A 19166-nucleotide genomic window follows, 5' to 3' on the forward strand; every position below is an offset into this window, starting at 1 on the left:
GAGTTTGGAAAGGCCTTAGGAAACTTAAAAATGTTTATGTATTTAATTTTTCCAAGTTTTCTGAGGAATCTAGACATCAAGAAATATTTACATATATCCACTAGTTTCCATTTCTTTCCTGTTGATTTCCTTATTAAGAACTTTAATGAAAAAAAGCCCAAAATATAGCCTAAGAAAATTGTACATAAATCTTCTTCACAGTATTAATACGAACCATGCCTCATTTTACAGATATTTCTCAATTCCATTATTTCAAATCTACAGTATTGGCCTAACTCTCACAGTTGAAAAATAATTGTTTTGTTGTTTTTTAATGTGTTTAACCTTGTATGACCAGTCTTACGCTAAAACAGGATAATTTTACCTGTGAACTACCAAAAATAGATACAAGAACTACTTTACATATAAATGGCCCTTTAAAACAATACTATTGTGTGCTGATTTGCCACAGGGTCCGTATGAAGAGAGAAAAAACTAATAAATGCCGTGTTGTGAACCAATAATTAGATTCTCAATGTGGTGTAAAGTACTCACAGGAGGTTCATTCTTGGCCTCATAAATCTGACCGTATCTTTCCATTCTAATGCTATTAAGTGACTTAGAGACGTGACTTAACAGCAAAATAAGCTCCTGAACCACAGTGGCAAGCACATAAGACTGAAATTATGCAGTGATGACTGCTACTCATTTAGCAATTGGCTGTCCCGCTTGCTCTTAAATACCAGGCGAGCAGCAAATGGAGAGTTGGCGGTTAAACTGCAAATTCAGCATCACATGGCTTAATACTTCTTGTGCTATTTGTGAAACTTGAAGATTATTAAAGATTTTTTGCTTAGTTCACTACAGAAACAGTATACATTATACCTGTGGCAATAAATATTTTTATTATTCTTTCCAATCAATTTATTTCCCATTCGTATTGAATTACCTGAGTTCACCTAGTTCAATGCTTCTCAAACTGATGTGTATCATATTTCCCAGGAAGGCTTATTAAAACGCAGATTTATGGGCCCCACTATCAGAGTTTCTGATTCTGTAGATCTCAGTTGGGGCCTGATAATTTGTATTTCTTATTTCTTACAAGTTCCCAGGTGATCCTGATGCTGCTGGTTTGAGAACCACTGACCTAATACCATGAGTCCCTCCTCTTGCAATTAACAGGATTCCTTTTTTTAAAAAAATGAACTCAGAAAATAGACATCCAGATTTGGCTTTCACCATTGTTTGCCAAACCATGTCATAATTTGCTGGATCAAAAATTGAGGGCTTCCCTGGTGGCGCAGTTGTTGAGAGTCTGCCTGCTGATGCAGGGGATGCGGGTTCGTGCCCCGGTCCGGGAGGATCCCACATGCCGCGGAGTGGCTGGGCCCGTGAGCCATGGCCACTGAGCCTGCGCGTCCGGAGCCTGTGCTCTGCAACAGGAGAGGCCACAGCAGTGAGAGGCCCGCGTACCGCAAAAAAAAAAAAAAAAAAAAAAAATGAGGGAAACATTTTCTCTATTGGGAATTATAATAAAGCTCTTTAACTAAAATCTGACAAATGTATCAAATTGAGCATAAGCTATTTGGGGTTTCATTTATATTAAGGACAACTCCAGTTAAATAGAGTTGCCCTGCAGATAGAAGAGTCCTGTCATAATCCCTGAGGAATGTGTGACACAAACTTCTATCATTACTCTCATATATAATGAAGATTTTTTTAAGAGCCTTTTGAAATCTTATTTTCCCAAAGTCCAAGATCCATGTTGGACTTGGCCAGAATTTTTGTTTGTTTTTCTTTTTTATCCCTAAAAAAAAAAAAGAGATAGTTTCCCTTTTCTAACCCTTATAAAGAGATAGTTGCTTTTTCCCAGGGTCTTCAGTCGTTGTCTTCAACGGTACTGTCTGTAGTGATAAAATTAGGGCCAAAGTAAGAATACCCCACTCTTATTCTATTTTGTTAACAGATGAAATTTTCAGTGTTCATGTCAAGTTTTAATCCAGTGCATTGCTGTTTGTTTATTGTTAAAAGAACTTGACTCCATTTCCTTTGCATCTTGACTCTGTGGGTCTGCTGCCTGGCCCTTCAGCTGGATTGTGGGCTGCAGCGCACCCTCCATTACTTCTGATTACTCCCCTTTTATCCGTGATTGCCATGTCTTCTACTTATTTTCCAGTTTCTTTGAGATATAACTGACATATAACATTGTGTAAGTTTAAGATGTGCAAAGTGTTGATTTGATCACTTATGTATTGCAAAATGATTACCACAGTAGGGTTAGCTAACACCTCCATCACCTCACATAATTATCTTTTGTTTTTTGTGGTAAGAATATTTAAGATCTACTCTCTTAGCAACTTTCAAGTATATAATATATTATTGTTAACTATAATCACCGTGCCATGCGTTAGATCTCTAGAACTTACTCATCTTCTATACCCTTTGATCAACATCTTCCCACTTTCCCCATTGTTTGCACCTGCCCTCCTCCTCTAGCAAGCATAATTCTACTCTACTTCTATGAGTTCAGCTTTGTAAAATTCCACATATAAGTGATATCATACAGTATTTGTCTTTCTCTGTCCATGAGTCTTTTTAAAAGACTATTCCAGTGCTTTCTGTTGGAGCTGGTTCTTTTTACAGATCTAATTGGTCAGTTCTTAACTACTGTAGGAGATTCCCATCTGAATGATAACCTTCAAGATGTTGACTAGTCACACACACACAAATGTACATTTTATTTACATAGATCATATTGGGGTAAGCCTGCTTGGTCTAAAGCTGAATTTGAGATCTTCAAAAACACCTAAATGATAACTTTCTCTACAGTTTTGTACAATTGTTTTTCCATATATCTGATACCTTTGCCAATTTTACATGGTCAGACTAATGGCAAGGATTTGTCTGATTACCTTGTGAAGTACTACAACATTATTGTATTTGTCTTCATTTTCTTTTTGGAGAAGAAATGGAAGTTATTACCTGGGCCTTCCCTGTATATCATAAAATACTACTCTGTGAATGTTTTTGTCACATGAATGAATGAATGTTATCACACTTCAAAAATACGTGTTATTAGGAATCATTGACCACAACTCTCTCGTTTACTTATGTATTCCAGGTACCTTGTGCAATTTAGCATGTAGTTCATAAGCACTCAATGAATATCTTTTGAATAAATGAGTTGACATCTTTAAAAGGTCAAAATTACAGAGCAGGTTCCTTTTTGGAAGCTTATAATTTAGAAAGTTTAAACTATGTTAAGGGGTGTGTGTGTGTGTAATTGCTTTAAAATGCATTCAGATAGTACAAGAGTGGCCACAACTGACAAGATAAATTATGTTTCATATTAGTTATTATTTATGCTCATATTTTAAAGAGGAAGTGTCTCCCAAATTATTTCAATTGATATATTCAAAACTCTTCTAATATGAAAAGTATTGAGTTATGTGACATTTTATATTCTGATGATGATCATTTTTAATAAAAGGCATTGTTTCATTGAATTACTTATGGTACTGTAAGAATATAACACTTATCTATTAAAAACATAGTAGTGCTATCGTGAAATAGGGTATGTGAATATATTTTAAAACCTCTTCATTTAAATGAAAAATATTTAATATGCTTTCAGTCAAATTAGTGTAATCCAGGGGTTCGCAAACTACAGATGTGCTCATTCATTTCCATTTTGTCTGTGGCTGCTTTGACCCTACAACTAAGTGAGTGAGTGAATGAGCGAATGCCCTCTGACCAGAAATTCCACTTTCAAACATTCAAACTGAGGAAATAGTCATGAATACAGATAAGTATGTACAGAGATATTTATTCACTGCTGTTTGCAACATCAACACAGTGGAAACCTAAGTGTCAAATAATAGGGGACTAGTATCTAAGTTCTGACATATCCATACACTAGTATACTATATAGCTGTTTTAAAAAAGATGTTGCAGATATCTATGCATTGATGTAAAACAGGAGGCAACAACCGATAGCACAGATTCAGTCTGAGACCTGTTTTTGTACTACCAGAGTTAAGAATGGTTTTACATTTTAAAAGATTATAAAAGAAAAAATTTAAAAAACATGAAATATAGAGAATGTGCCTGGCAAAGCCTGAGATAATTACTATCTGACCCTCTACAGAAAATGTTTGCTGACCTCTGATGTAGAATGATGTATTTAATGTAGATTAACTGGGGATGAATTTAAAACATTACAAAATAGTATATGTGGGAAGATGCCATTTTTCAAAAGAAATGCAATCAATACCATTTAGAAGATAGATAATTAAGTGTTAACAATAATTGTATTTGGGTGGATAGGATTGATGGGGCTCTATATTTTTTGTCTATTTGTCTAATTTTACGATTTTTCGATAATGAGAATATATTCATAGTAGAATAAGAAAATTAAAATTTTTAATTTTGGCATGGGAAAAAGAATAGGGAAAAGAGAAATTCTCTGAGTTATAGAATGCAAAGGTATGTTTCTCTATTCTGTAGATGAGGAAGCTGAGGCTAAGAGAGATTAATCAACTTGCTTTGGGGCACACAAACATAAGACAGAAATAGCCCTGCTTCCAAATTTTATGTCCAGCAGCATCACCCTTTGATAACTTGAAATGTTCATCCATCAACTGACATATGAAATTATGAACTCTGTGCCCAGAGGCACTTTGGAGGTATCCATGTATAATAAATAAATAAAGGAGGGTGATGCAGAAATCAAAAAACACCAGTTAAATGGGAATAGATGCACAACCAGATAAGTTTACATTTGCTTAGATAGAATGAAAAAAGAGTGGCTAACATTTTACTTTTTTTTTTAAAAAAGCAAACAAAACCTATGTAGACATAGGTATTTAGTTTACTTTGTAAACTTACAAACTATTACTCCTAAATAACATACTAATTAGTTGCTTTTTCATACCTATAGAGTTAGTAGTTCAAATGTAGTCATCTGACAGAAAAGAGGGCACATTTCCTGATGCTCACACCCTGCACTGTAAAATAGACACAGAAGAGACGTTTGACTTATCCTCAGGCCCTGGTACAGACAACTGTTTACAAAATTAGGCCGCAACTTGGAAGGAGAGCAAATACACTACAACAGTGAGAAGTCTTCATTGTAATTAACGGTTAGCTAATAACAGAAGGCAACAGTAGGATTATAGAAAGCAGACGTAAAAGCTCAGCAGTTTTTGGACCATTTAGCGTGTGGACAAAAAGCCTAATATGCTTAAATTATTCCTGAGGGAACCAGTATCTTACAGCAAAGAACAATGATGATGATAACTATTATGCTCTTTCAAAAGCACGTGTGCATTTAATCACAATCATCTTGTGATTTGGAAGAATGATCCCTATTCACATATTTAAAAACTGAGGCAAAGAGGGTGTTAAGTGAGTTCTCAAGATTGTACAGCTCCGTCATCTGATGACCAGGAACTAGATCTTCTAGCCTCAACTCAGTGTTGGCATGTGATGCTGATGCTGAGTCATCAAGACAGGATTCATGTAATTGCACTAAATCAAAAGAACAGATAAACGTGTTTATAAAACCTATACAAATACAAAGGTTAAACTATAAACATTTTGATGCTCTTTAGAAGTGAGATTCAGTATCTGGAAAAATTCACTAGCAGAGAATGCCTCATAACTCAAAAATGCCAGACAATCACAATATATTTGCATAAATGAGGCTGTTTTCTTTCATTTTCTTCTTCTTATCTTTCTTTTGAACAAAGGTTTCTAAGCCTGGATTTTGTATATATCAAATGATTTGTGATGTTTACCTACAAATGTAATAATAAACAAAGCAGTCCCCATTTTAACATATGATATCACATATTAACAACCTTTGTGTGGTAGTTTCCACAAATTCTATTAGAAATAATAGCCAGATAGGGTACGTGTTTTCATAATTCTCTGTCTCTTTAGCAGGCATTATGTTTTCTTAAAAAAAAAAAAAAGAAGAAGAAAGAAAGATGTTTTCTTTTTGGTGTAAGATGTATGTTCAGGAACTATGTGGCATACTTACCTAATATTAAATATTATTAACAATAGACTGCATATTTTCAAAACATTATGTTGACAACTTGCCCATTTTTTAAACTTAAATTGAGGTGGAAAGATCAGCTCAAAAATCCATCTTTAAGCCCTGTGTGATGACTTGAACTAGTATGCTGTTATTTACTGTTCTTGGGCCAATGCTTTAGGAGTTAGAACATCTAAGATAACACAGTGTGCAGTACACCTAACGATAATTCTAAGAGTGAGAGCTATCTAGCCATTGGTTTTCCTCTCCTTTTCTGTGCATTTTTAACTTCCATATCGAATGTGTGTTAGAAGAAGGACATACAACTTTCTATTACCATACTATTTCCTTTTCCCCAGCCCCACCTCTGCCCCATTTATCTCTAGAGCACATGTAGAGAAATTTTCTTCTAGAGGAAACATTATTTTAAAGGACCCTAATTATTTCTCAAGGTCTTTCCTTCAGACAGCCATTGTAATGTTTCTTGGTGTTGTCGTTTATGTATCTTTGCCCTTACAACTCAGAAAATTTCCATAACCAATGAGAACCACAGCCTTTCTCCCTGTCCCATCTCTCAGAATCCTGATGATTGAGAAATCCTTCCACTTGTAAATGGGAGGCACCAAGATGGTAAGTGTTGGGACTTTCTTGACCCAACTAATATGCTTTTTTTTTTTTTTTTGCGGTACACGGGCCTCCCAATGTTGTGGCCTCTCCCGTTGCAGAGCACAGGCTCCGGACGCGCAGGCCCAGCGGCCATGGCTCATGGGCCCAGCCACTCCACGGCATGTGGGATCTTCCCAGAACCCGTGTCCCCTGCATCGGCAGGCGGACTCTCAACCACTGCGCCACCAGGGAAGCCCACTGATGTGCTCTTTTAACCAACCCTTTAACTTGATAGTTAAGGTCATTAGCTTGCCTTCTTTCCTCTGTTTCTTATCATTTTCTGGAACCTATTAATCTACGTCTCTCCCCTGCTCTCAGTCAGGCTCCTTCTTCTCCCCTTCTTCTTTATCTTTTATCCTCCACCCCATTAACCCAGAGTGTGCACAAACATGTATATACTCACCCCCAAATAAACACACATCTGTACCCACAGAAGTTTTGCTCTCCCCTATCACCTAACTCAATCTCTCTTTTTGTTTTATTTCCCTAGTCATAGCCTATATCACTCTGTTTATTCTCTACTTATATGTTGCTTCATATTGTTTTTTCTGGTGTATGTTTTATGTTTATGTAGTTTTATATGGCTGATTTGCCTTCCTGGTTGTAAGCTCCTTGAAATCAGGGATCTTATTTTTCCTGGTGTATCTCCCTTACTACACTGGGAAACATGTAGTTAAGTGCTTCTTAAGTCTGAAAACCACTTCCTATGGAGCAGGAAAGTACCTTAGAAAGCGTCTTATCTAGTGCCCTCATTTTACAAGCGAGAAAATGAGAGAAGTGAAATGACTCATCTTTATTGTGGCAGAACAGGTGAGTAGTAGACCCTGAACTAGAACTCGGGCCCTGTTCTCTGTGTGTGTGTGTGTTACCAAGCCACCTTGACTCTGGCTTACGCTCAGGGAAAGCACTGGACCACTTCCAGGAGGAGGTGGCGTTGGTTTCTGCCCACATGGATGCTAGTGATGTCGACCTTGAACAATAGCCTGAAATTCTTCCCAGTGTTTCTCCCCATTTTTCGTCTTGCCCTCTTAACTTTATGAAAACTTCCCCACTTGAGAGCTAGGGAATGAAATTGAACCCTCAGGAAAAAAATAGTATCAGGATATAATTTTATTAATTCATTTATCAACATTTATTCATTTTGACTAGGGGACAGTATAAGAGCAAACTTTAAAAAAGTTTCACTAGCTGTTAATTTTTTCATGAGAATAAATATCTTTAAAAAGCTAGCTAAGTCTAAAACGCCTGTTCACTAAGAGCATTCTACATCTAGATTTTTTGAGTTATATTTATCAGAAGTTTTTTCTTTCACTTACACTTTGTGCTTTCATACATTAGAAAGTCTAAGGTACAGTTGTATTGATTCTTCTTGGTTATAACCTATGATTACTGGCAGGTTAGCATGCATATATCCTTGTTATTTTTTATTTTTTATTTTTTTGCGTTATGCGGGCCTCTCGCTGCTGTGACCTCTCCCGTTGTGGAGCACAGGCTCCAGACGCACAGGCTCAGCGGCCATGGCTCACGGGCCCAGCCGCTCCGCGGCATGTGGGATCCTCCCAGACCGGGGCACGAACCCACGTCCCCTGCATCGGCAGGCGGACTCTCAACCACTGCGCCACCAGGGAAGCCCTATCCTTGTTATTTTGAATAAACAAGTTGGGGAGATTTTAATGCTTTAATTTTTCAGAAAAGTGAAGAATACTCTCTTCATCTAATGGCCTAGAGGCTAAAAATTGAATTGTACTGAATCACAGGGAAGAAAAACAAAACAGTTGACAAAAGTTCTCATCTAATTAAATTTATAAATTTAAAAAATGAAGTTCATAATGCAGTTTGACAAATATAACAAATCATTTAATTTAGAAAGACTTCAGTTTAGGGTTTTGATTAATTAAAGAGAGAATGCACAAGTTAGAAAGAGGCAGTGAAAGATGTGTACACACTTACATATAAGGGACTCACAGGGGAGATCCCTCCAGATCAAAAGAATTACGTGTATCTGAGATGGTATGAATCCGGCATTCACTTGGCTATAGCTGTCATCAAACCATCCCACATCAGAGCGTTTAATTAGGGGAATAGGGCCTCTCTGAACCTCAGTTTCCTTATCTGTAAACCAAGATTATTTAGATGACCTTTGATGTCCCTTCCAGCTCTAAATTTCTCCTGGATTAACTATTTTTATATCTTTATTCAAATATTTAGAACTTTTAAGGTTCCACTCTAAATTGAAAAGCCGGAGTAGCTCAATAAGTACTTATTGGTTGGCCCATATTATGTGCGTTCATCAACTCAGCTAATGATATGTGGGTTATTTCAGTTATTTTCAGCCAAAGATATTTATCAGATCTACGGTAAAAAGCTGAAAGCTTTTTTTGTGCTGAAAGCTTTATGTAGCAAAAATGAGTAATAGGTAAACTCTGCTTGTACTAATGGGGAATTAGTGTTTGATCTTTTAACAGTGACGTTTTCAGCATAAGCATTTGAAGAAAGGCTTTGATATTGTACATTTCAAACCGAACCATGTCTGAACTGAAACTAGTTCTTTCCAGAACCATCTGTTCTTATTCATTTCTTCTTTCCTTACTCTTTGCTTTGGTGTGTAAATATTCTTGTATAGTTCTTCAGGGATCTGCAAACTAGAAAGGCAAAGAAAGCCATACATCTTGTTTACAGCCTTGTCTAATCCTATCTGTAAGGGTAAAGTAAAAAGATAAAAGATTTATTTGGTAGGTTCTAAAATCTGAAGTTTTTTTAAACTTTTGATCAAAAACAGCACTAAGACTGTGATGATGTTATTTAAGTATAATGAAAAGATACAGTTTAGGTATAGTCATTTTGAAACTCTTAACTTTAGACCGTAAAAGTTTTTATTTACACCTATTTATTCATTACATGCTTGAAAGATTTTAGAAGCTGTTTCATAACATTTTACCACTCTTCTTTAAGCAAATTTTATTAGTTTTGATTTTTTCTGTGAATGTAATCAGAATCTCCATAATGCAGAATCTTTTTGAAGATTCCTTTTGGGTCATTAGATACCTGCCCATTTCAAACTGATTGGTGCAAGTTGCCCAAAAACCCTATTCAGTTTTAATGGTCATTTTTTTAAAAATGAGTATGTCTTCTATTATCAGCACAGATTACATTTTATTACCTGTCATTTTTCATCTTGCCCTCTTAACTTTACAAAACCCACCTGCCAAATATAGGTACCAACAAACCCTGAAAACCAAGATTGACTAAGAATTGGGTGGCAAATTAGCACTTTCTATCTAAAAAATTATGATAGTTTTGGTTTTTTTGCCAGTCTCATTTTAGTACTAGCTTTGTGACTCCTGATACTAGTTTTTTCAGGAATAAATCAAAACTAGAAATTATCAGCCCTGCTCTCCCATTTCACTGGGGAAGCTGAGAACCAGAAAAGTTAAGTGATGGGTCCAGGCCTCCCACTGAACCGTAGTAGAGCCAATCCTAGGATCCAAGTGCTGACCTGGGTCCAATGCTCCCTCCAGCATGCCTGCCTCATTTGCAGGGGCAGTGAAGTACCCTTTAGTGTGCTTTTTGTGGTCATTTACTTTTGAGCACGTTATCTAAGATGTGCTAGTTAAAACTTAACTGCTCTTTAGAATGATTTGTGACATTTCTCCTTTATTCTTTTAACAATATTAACTTTGTTAGCTAGTTTGGAATTTTATTACTCACTATTTTGGGTAGAAAGATGCTCTCTTTGAGAATCTGGATTCCTCCTCCAAGTAACTAACCTCTTCGTGTCTCAAGAGGAGGTAACAAATCAAATATTAAGAATTGAAATTGATTTAGGCCAACGTATGATTTCATTTAAAGCATCAATAGGTTAGTTCATGTTTTCATCCAAAAACTATTTTGTAATTGTGCCCAAGGTTGAGACTGCAGAATACTTGATATATTTATTTGCAGACAATAGAAACTCGTGGAATAGAATAGAACACTTTGCAAATACTAGAATATTAGTGGTTTCTCATTACAGTGCTCCAGATATATTTATTAATATTTGATTGATTCATTCATTTATTAAATGAACATTTATTGAGTACCAGCAAAGTCCTGCCCTCATGAAGCTTACATCTAGTGGGGTTGTCAAACAATCAACAAGCAAGCAAATAAGATAATTAGGATGTGATAAATAGTGGGATGGAAATAAGCAAGGTGATATATGATAAACAATACATGAGAATGGCCAACTTTATGTGGGGTGGTTAAGAAAGACGTCTCTTAAAAGGGGACTTTTAAGTGGATTCTTAAAGTTAAGAATGAACCAGGCATGCAAAGAACTAGGGAAAGGCCATTGCAGCCAGAGGAAAGAGCAAAGGCAAAAACCTCAAGATGGAAAGGGTCGCTGTTTCCTTCCTGTCTGTTAACTGAGATTATAAAAACTTCCCACCTACCACTCATAGGAATAATGTGGAGATATCAATAAATTTAATACAAAATGACCAAATTTGGGTTGGATATGTATAATAGACAATGAAGGAGAAATGGAGATTTTTTTCTCTACTTTTAAAGAAAAGAAAATTATTTGAGGATACAAGAGAATAACAGGAGAAAACATTGAGAGATCTGGATCTTGCCCTCTGTAATCAAATGCTGCATTTTGTGATGCCAGTTGTCAGTGTAGAAGTTCACAGAAGATAAAGATCTTGGCCTGGGGTTGGGACTTGATCTGGACCTTGGAGAATGAGTGAATTTGGATTGGCCAACAGGAGGCAGAACAGCGTGTTTCAGGATGAGAGAACTATGTAAATAAGTATACTAAGATGGCATTATACATGCACACAAAAGATAATTATGCAAGAAGATGGAAGTGTTAACTGACCTTGTTGTGGTAATCATTTCACAATATCTGTATGTATCAAATCATCATGTGTTACACCTTAAACTTTCACAATGTTGTATGTCAATTATATCTCAATAGATCTGAGAGGAAAAACATTTTTTAACAAAGATACTACGGTAGACTGAACTTGAATGAGTACTTGAAACCCTGAAGACTCAAGCTTCAGCCAGGATGATCTTTGAAAAAATAGAAGATAATAGATGGTCTGATTCATAGAGGTCACTGAAAAGTCAGTAGATCATTTCTGACATGACATTTCATACAACAGAGGGAATTATTATGGTTTCTTGAAATAAGAAAGTTGTATGGTAAAAAGAGAAATCAGATAACATAGATACAGATTAATGGAGACAGGAGGGGAAATCCTGGAGAATGGGAAACCAGGTAAGAGGACCTTCTTTGCTCTCATGCCCTTCATAGTACCTGGTGATGAAAATATGAATGGACTGTGCTTGTATCACAGAAAGGGAATGGGCTGTATATGTGATGTTGCCAAGAACTTTAATGTTGATGCTTAATAACTGAAGAGAGAAATCAGAAGTCAAAATGCGTGCTCTCTTGAGCCCCAGGGACTGGCTGACCAGTAGTGTCAGTGATGGAACTAGGGACATTTGCCTTGGACATTAAATGATTGATTTCACCTTGGATATCTTAAGTTCCAAAAGACAACAGGGTGCCCAGATTGTGATGTGAGCACAGAAGTAGAAGTGCAGAGCTAGAGTCAAGATGGAAAGTTGAATTTGGGAATGCAATGATGCGAACTAAAGGCTTAGCTCTTGAGAATGAATGCTTTTGATGAAGAGTGTGTGTTTGAGGGTGGGGGAGGCATACATGTGCGTGCACATGCACACGCGAACACACACACACACACACACACGCGCGTATTGGGTTGGCCAAAAAGGTCATTCGGATTTTTCCATAACATCTTATGGAAAAATCCGAATATTCTTTTTGGCCAACCCAGTATATTTGTCTATAAAAATACATATTCACGCACACAGAGAACCCAAGTAGAACGTACCAAAACAGCAGCTGGATTAAAGAAAAGAAAGAATTTCAGGCAGTAAATAGGGAAAGTTCTTGGGGAAATACCCTTATCATTTTACCATAAAAACTACCACTAACCTTTTAGAGTGATGACTTTGTGTCCTAAGGTCTTTAAATATAATAGTTCATTCAGTTTCTTTCCACAACCTTTAAAATAGCAAATGCTATTGTTATCCCCAATTTATAGTTGAGGAAATTTAGGCACAGGTAGATTAAGCAGTTTGCCCAAGATTATACCCAATTTGAAGAAGTAGAGCTGAGATTCCAATATAGGCATTGTGTTTTCAAAGCCTGAGCCCTTAACTCCCATGCCATATGGCTGTAATATTCATGATGGTGTTTTAATTACAAGTCTGACTTCTGTCCTATGTAAGTTTCTTGAAAAGGAGTTAATTAATTAACAGTTTTAAAAGTTGGGTGGAAACTAGAAAGTCAGCAGATGGCTGGGCAGTGATTGGATAATCCCTTACGGCAGAAGAGCCCTTGGAATTCTCTAGGGCATGACAGAGACAGGAAAGGAAGAATATACCTTTTGGCTTATTTTCTTTCTCCTCTTCTTCCATTCACCGTTTGCTGTTGAAACAGGAAATTGTCCACTTCAGAAAGAGTTATAATAATAACTTGTGGGGAAAAAATGGTATCTTTATTTTTTAGTTCCTTATATACTACAAATGTCTGTGTCCTCATTTGTATTCCAGGAATGCTAGTTTATCTAAATTGACTGCCAGCCAAATTCTTACATTAAAACTGATTATTTCCTCAACTTTCATTACAAAGTAAGAGTTAGATTCCAAAAGAGTAGGGTTTCAGAAACAGTGTCAATATCGGTATTACTGAATTCTCCTCAGCCCCAAAGCCCAGTGCCTGAATTTCTCTGTGGGGAGGCTTGGGTCTTAAAGAAGGAGTTAAGGACTGAAACCCCTTCCTCTGGACACACAAGGCTTCTTTGACAGTGGCTTTAATGAATGCTTTCCCTTGCTGGGAGAGGACTTTGCTTTCATTCTCCATGCTTTTCAGGGTTTCCCCAACCTTTCTCACATCTCCCTTGTTTGAGGAAGAGGCAGAAGCAATAGTAAGCTCCCAGCCCACCATGCTCAGTCATACAGTATGGCAAGGAGAAGGGACAAGGCTCCTGCTTGCTGCCACAGCTATAATGGGGAAAGCTGTAGCAGTCCTTCCTTCAATGAGTAAATTAACTTAGTGCTTTTCTTTGGACCTAAAACTGTGAAGGGATGTCATCTAATGAATCTTCCTAAAGCACAGTTCTGCTCAAGTGAACTGGCTGCTCAGAAACTTTCAATATTTTTCCATTTTAACAGGATAAAATTCTTAGCCTTACATTTATGAGCCTTCATGATTTGGGCCTATGCTATGTACACCTGACCTTATTTTCCAGTATTCCCCCTTTTTGTGGACAGGGAAGCTGACTTATTCCATTTTCTTCTGCAGGCCCCCGCTTGCCTGTGTCTGTGCTTACCTTCAGGGATGCCCCTCCACTCCCCCCGCCTCAGCCTGTCTCTAGCATTATTAAACCCCATTACACACTGCATACAATCCTCATCTAAATGCCGTCTCCACCATACAGACTTACTGAACTCACCTGAACTCCTAGGTGATTTTAAGTTATGCAGTCATTTTATCTGTGTTCCAGATACATATATGCATATATTGCCTTCTTTACTAAATTATTGGCAGAAATTTGTATCAAATTTAACTTTGTATCTTCCATATCACCTACACTTAACGTAAGAGGAAGTTAAAACCGCACAGGGCTGAGAGGATGTATAGATTACTTGTAATAATATGTCTTTTTACAACTTATGCTTTCTCTGTGCCCTAGTAAATAAGTGAAGGCAGAACAGGACCAGAGCTCCTGATTTTCAATCCAAGACTTACTCACCAGCAACAGTGGTTCTCCCCTCTGGCTTGCACGTTGGAATCACTTGACACCACCTGTGGTGCTTTAAAAAATTCTCACCTGGGAGCCCTAAACCATAGAAATTAGAATCGTAGGAGTGCTACCCAGACATCAGTATTATTCAAACCTCCCTACATGATTCTTTGTGCAACCAAGATTGGTAATAAATACGGCACAGCACAATGGCCCCTGGACCATTCTTACATTCCTAGGTAATTCTATTAATTTGAGAAACTTTTATTTTTTCACATCAAAAAAATTTTAAGTAGAAGCATGCTCAATGTGAGATAGTAGAATAGCATATTTTGTTTTTCTTTCAACAGTAGCTCACTTAATTGTTTAACGTTTCAGATATTTCGAAAGAAAGCAGTGGAACTTGGGGTAAAATTGCTACCTGCATTTCATACTCCCTCTGGAATACCTTGGGCATTGCTGAATATAAAAAGGTAAAACTCTTCATTTTCGACAACATGTTTTAAGTTGACATATTCAAGATTGTGGTCTAACAAATAGACACCGGATGGATAATTACTTGAATGATGTTGGTGACTAACACCATTGGGAGTCTTGGTGTCTGTCTTTGTGTTGGAAGTTATTAGTGTTTTTCATTGTTCCGTGGCTTTAGATGGGTTCCCGTCGTGGGATCGAATGACCCCAAGAGAGGCATGCACACAAGACATGATTCAAGGTTTTCACTGTTTCATGGGGATGTTGCATACTGTCTCCATAAATTCCGAGAGCATCCCATTATCTTTAAAATTGTCATCAAAACATTTCACTTTCAAAGAAGTCAATTCCTAAGATCACTTCCCTTCAGTTAAGCTGCTGGTCAGAGATATTGCAGAGATACAACATTTAGACTAATCAGGTCTCCCACACAACAAGTTGGTGTAACTGAGACTGGAGCACCTGACGCTGCTCACCCACAGTTGTAAGGAGGGAAGGGACTGCTCCATTGGCCCAGATCAACCCATCCTTCTCATCCCATTTGGGTGGAGAACCCTGGCATGCCAAGTCCATGGCAATGTGGCCCCAAGAAACGCCTGGGCCGAATAGACTTTCTGGTATTCTCCCAGGAAGCAGTTTGAATTTTCATGATAGCTTGAGCATTTTGTTAATAAACAATTTTATCTTAAGCTTCCTTCTTAACTCCTTCTTCTCCATAACTAATTAATTGCCTATATGTCTCTTTGTGATGATGGTGAGGATGACAATGATGACAGTTCTTTTGTCATCATAAAATATGAAAGTTTATTCTAGGTACTTTACCCATATTACCACATTTAATCCTCACAACAACTCAGTAAGGTCAGTACTGCTGTTATCTCTGTTTTACTAATCAGGAACTTGAGTCACAGAGAGACTAAGTCATTTGCCCAAAATCATACCATATGTAAACGGAGGAGCTAGAATATGTGCTTAGATGTTTATACACATATTGATTCATAGGCACAAGTTAAATGGCTTTCTTGTTTTAGAAATGGCAAGAGGATACACAGGGTGACTTGGCAAGATTAGTGCACATTTCTTCCTAATTATTTATTTTAGTGACATTCCTTCCTAAAATTAATCATGAAAAATCATGAAATTAATTGGCTAATAAATCAGTTAAATTCATGCTTTGTTTTCATTTGTATGTTATATATCTATACTTGAAATCACGCTGTACCTGTCTATAATTTTATATATGTATGTGTGTCTCTGTGTGTGTGCGTGCGTGCGTGCGTGCGTGTGTGTGTGTGTGTGTGTGTGTTTGGGGCAGAGGCGTGGGTGTTGAGGCAGTGAGCCAGGGAAAGTTCAAACCCCTGGGCCGTGTTAAACTGAGGTAGTTCTCTATTGCACATTGTGATATCTCAGGATCCATCCATTCTTCCCTTTGGACTCCTGCGGCTTTCTCTGTCAGCTTGGAGATCAGTGGCATGTGCTATGCTGTCTTAGGGTGAAAGTGGGCGTATATGCTTGGCTTGGAGGCAGTATGGTGTTGGGAGATCCGTGAGGGTTTTTTTTTGGCTTACGTAGATCACCTGTATTGCCTTCCATATCTTCATACTTTGTATTTATAGATAGTATTCTGACCTAGAAACTTCTCTGTTACTTGAGATAAGATCCAGTTATGAAAACACTGTGCACATTTAACACATTTTTCCTACTTACCCTCTGAGAAGAATGATATGGGCATAATAGTACACTGAGTTAATTGGTTATCAAGAGACCTGGTTCTAGGTATTTTATAGCTATTCTAGGTTTGTCTTTAGAGCAATCATTTTAACTCTCCAGGCTTATTTGTAAACTGGAAGTTAGGCTACTTAACTAGTTTTTTCTGTACCTTTTCATGTTTATTTCACTTTGAAATTCTGATGAAACACGGCCCTCTCCTCATAAAAGGCATATTCCTGAGTACACATACTTTTACTCAGTTTCCAAAAGCTAACAGTACCATTGGAGTCCACCTAGGACCTAAGGGCCCCCCAGGTTTAAAATACTGGAGTGAATGATCACTCCAGCCTTCTACTCTAAGATGCTGTGGAGATAGTTCTTATTGCTTCCTGGAAGGTAATGGAATTAGATAAAGGCCTCCGAAAACTAATAGAGGTGCGGGCCTACATCTTTGCAAAAGTTCAGTTAGTTATTGTAAGGTGCTGATATCATTTAATTAATTCTAGCCTCTCTTGAAATCATCATAAGAAATTAGATGGTTTTAAAGCATATTTAACATAGTGTTTATTTTTTTACAGCCAAGAGGATTTTTTCCTTAGTTATACCTATCTTTGTGTACAGTGGAGATATTTTTCAGTACATAAAGGAGTAGTTCTAAAAACTATTCAGTATTGAATCTGCTGTTATCTTTTTTATCTGTATCTCCTGAAAGTTCATTAACTAGGGCTTTAACTTTTTCTTAAGACCTTATTTTAGGTTTACAGTATTTTACAGTATTTTACAGTATTTTACATTAGAACTTTTAATTTCAAATATTACAGGAAAATTATTTTGGATCAAAAATAATGTGCCATTTCATTTATGTATTCTCTGATGTTTTCATGTTAAACTAGAGGAAATTAGGTGACCATTTTACAACTGACAGGAACACTTTTAACTTCTTCCTGGCAACCTGTATGAATTTTTTATTATATATTTTATCCACTCTCAATTCCATTTACTAAATGGCAGTGGCTTACCCAAATTTATGCAATAAACCTTGGCAAAATTAATAGTCATATCAACCCACTAAAATTCATCCTATCCCTTTGCCCAATCAAGTACTCTCATGGAATCCTTTCTTCTTCTAGCTGTGAAACTGATTTATCATCTTGAAGAATTTTCTCTAGGGGACAAAAGCAGTGTTTCATATTTAACTGCAATAATTAGATTTCAGGATGTGCTGTTGATGTCAACCTGTACATATATGCTGTTTTCTCTGAATCTCTGTATTTTCACAGTATGGGCCAGGGGACAAGGGACAGCTGGCATGGAGCTTATTTTCTAGTTTTCTGAAGCCTGTCACCAGTAGAAGTTTCAAAGGAGATGGGGAAAAATATGTCTGGCAAAATTATATTTTAATTAACTTCTCAGAATAAGGGAGTATCTATAGATAGGAAGGATGCCCAAGAGAAAAAGGAAGGATGCCCAAGAGAAAAAAGTGCTCAAGGATGCTTTTTAGAATAGCTCTGTATTCACTGTTGACTGGCTTTGAAACTCTTGGCAATAATTATGATGGGGGAGGCAAATATGCTGTCTGTAATATAATTCTGCTCTTGTGCCTCAATTTTGAACATAGTTATGGAGGCTACTCTTCGCCAACACCTATATGTTAACAAAAATGTGAACTTACTGGTATTATCGGTTCACATTCCTCTAGTGTTCAGGTTTTTGCCTAAAGATAATTGGTTTCTTTACCTTTTCTTTGTTAAAAAAAAAAAAAAAAAAAAAAGCATTTATTTTAGTCCCTGCTGTGATGAAGTTTCTATGCTAGGTCCAGGTAAGATTTTCTGCTTCTTTTCACTTTATTTAAAAAGATAACAGACATGGTGTTTCTCTCAGGGTATTCATATTTACAGCCTGGTTAGTAAAGCAGAATATATATTTTGTATGTTATACACTCACTCATGTAATTGACAAATGTAAGGTAGTCTGTGCCAAGGAGAGATAATGAGTACTCACCAGGTTGATTTAAAGCAAGCAGTATTTTGAATTGGGGAGGTTTATGTATTTGGAGCCAAAACACCAATAAGCCAAATTAGATTTCAGTATTTGTGCAAACTGAGAATAGCAGAGAACCTAAATAATTTACTCATATCCTGCCTTAGAAAGTCTGTCCCAAATCTGTTCAGAAAAAAATGTTATAACTATCTCTTCTGCTCCATCTATAATAAATTCTCGATTCAAGAGATGCTATATTAAGCTGTAAGTTAATTGAAATTATGAGTTGATAACAAGTGGTAATTTGACTGAACAAACACCTGGATGTTATACACAGTACCTGATTAGAGCAACATGCTTGCTTCACCAATATGACAGTAAAATGAAGATGCGTAAGTTACGTAATACCTCTGCTAAAAGGAAAACATTGCCTAGATTTAACAGATTAGATTTTGGTAGAACTCAGTTTCTCTAATGTGAAAATGTTAAAATTTGATGTC

The 19166-nt window shown here is 36.8% G+C and overlaps 1 protein-coding gene across 2 annotated transcripts in view; it reads left to right on the top strand.

The window, feature by feature from the left end:
- MAN1A1 (mannosidase alpha class 1A member 1) overlaps window positions 1-19166 on the top strand; it is a 173356-nt gene that overhangs the window by 79564 nt on the left and 74626 nt on the right. For both annotated transcript variants that reach the window (XM_067702249.1, XM_067702248.1), the window contains one exon: window positions 14881-14975. In XM_067702249.1, coding sequence (XP_067558350.1) covers window positions 14881-14975 — 95 coding nt within the window. The remainder of the gene's footprint in view (window positions 1-14880; window positions 14976-19166) is intronic.

Source organism: Pseudorca crassidens, chromosome 13, assembly GCF_039906515.1.
Source record: "Pseudorca crassidens isolate mPseCra1 chromosome 13, mPseCra1.hap1, whole genome shotgun sequence".
Taxonomy (NCBI): Eukaryota; Metazoa; Chordata; class Mammalia; order Artiodactyla; family Delphinidae; genus Pseudorca; species Pseudorca crassidens.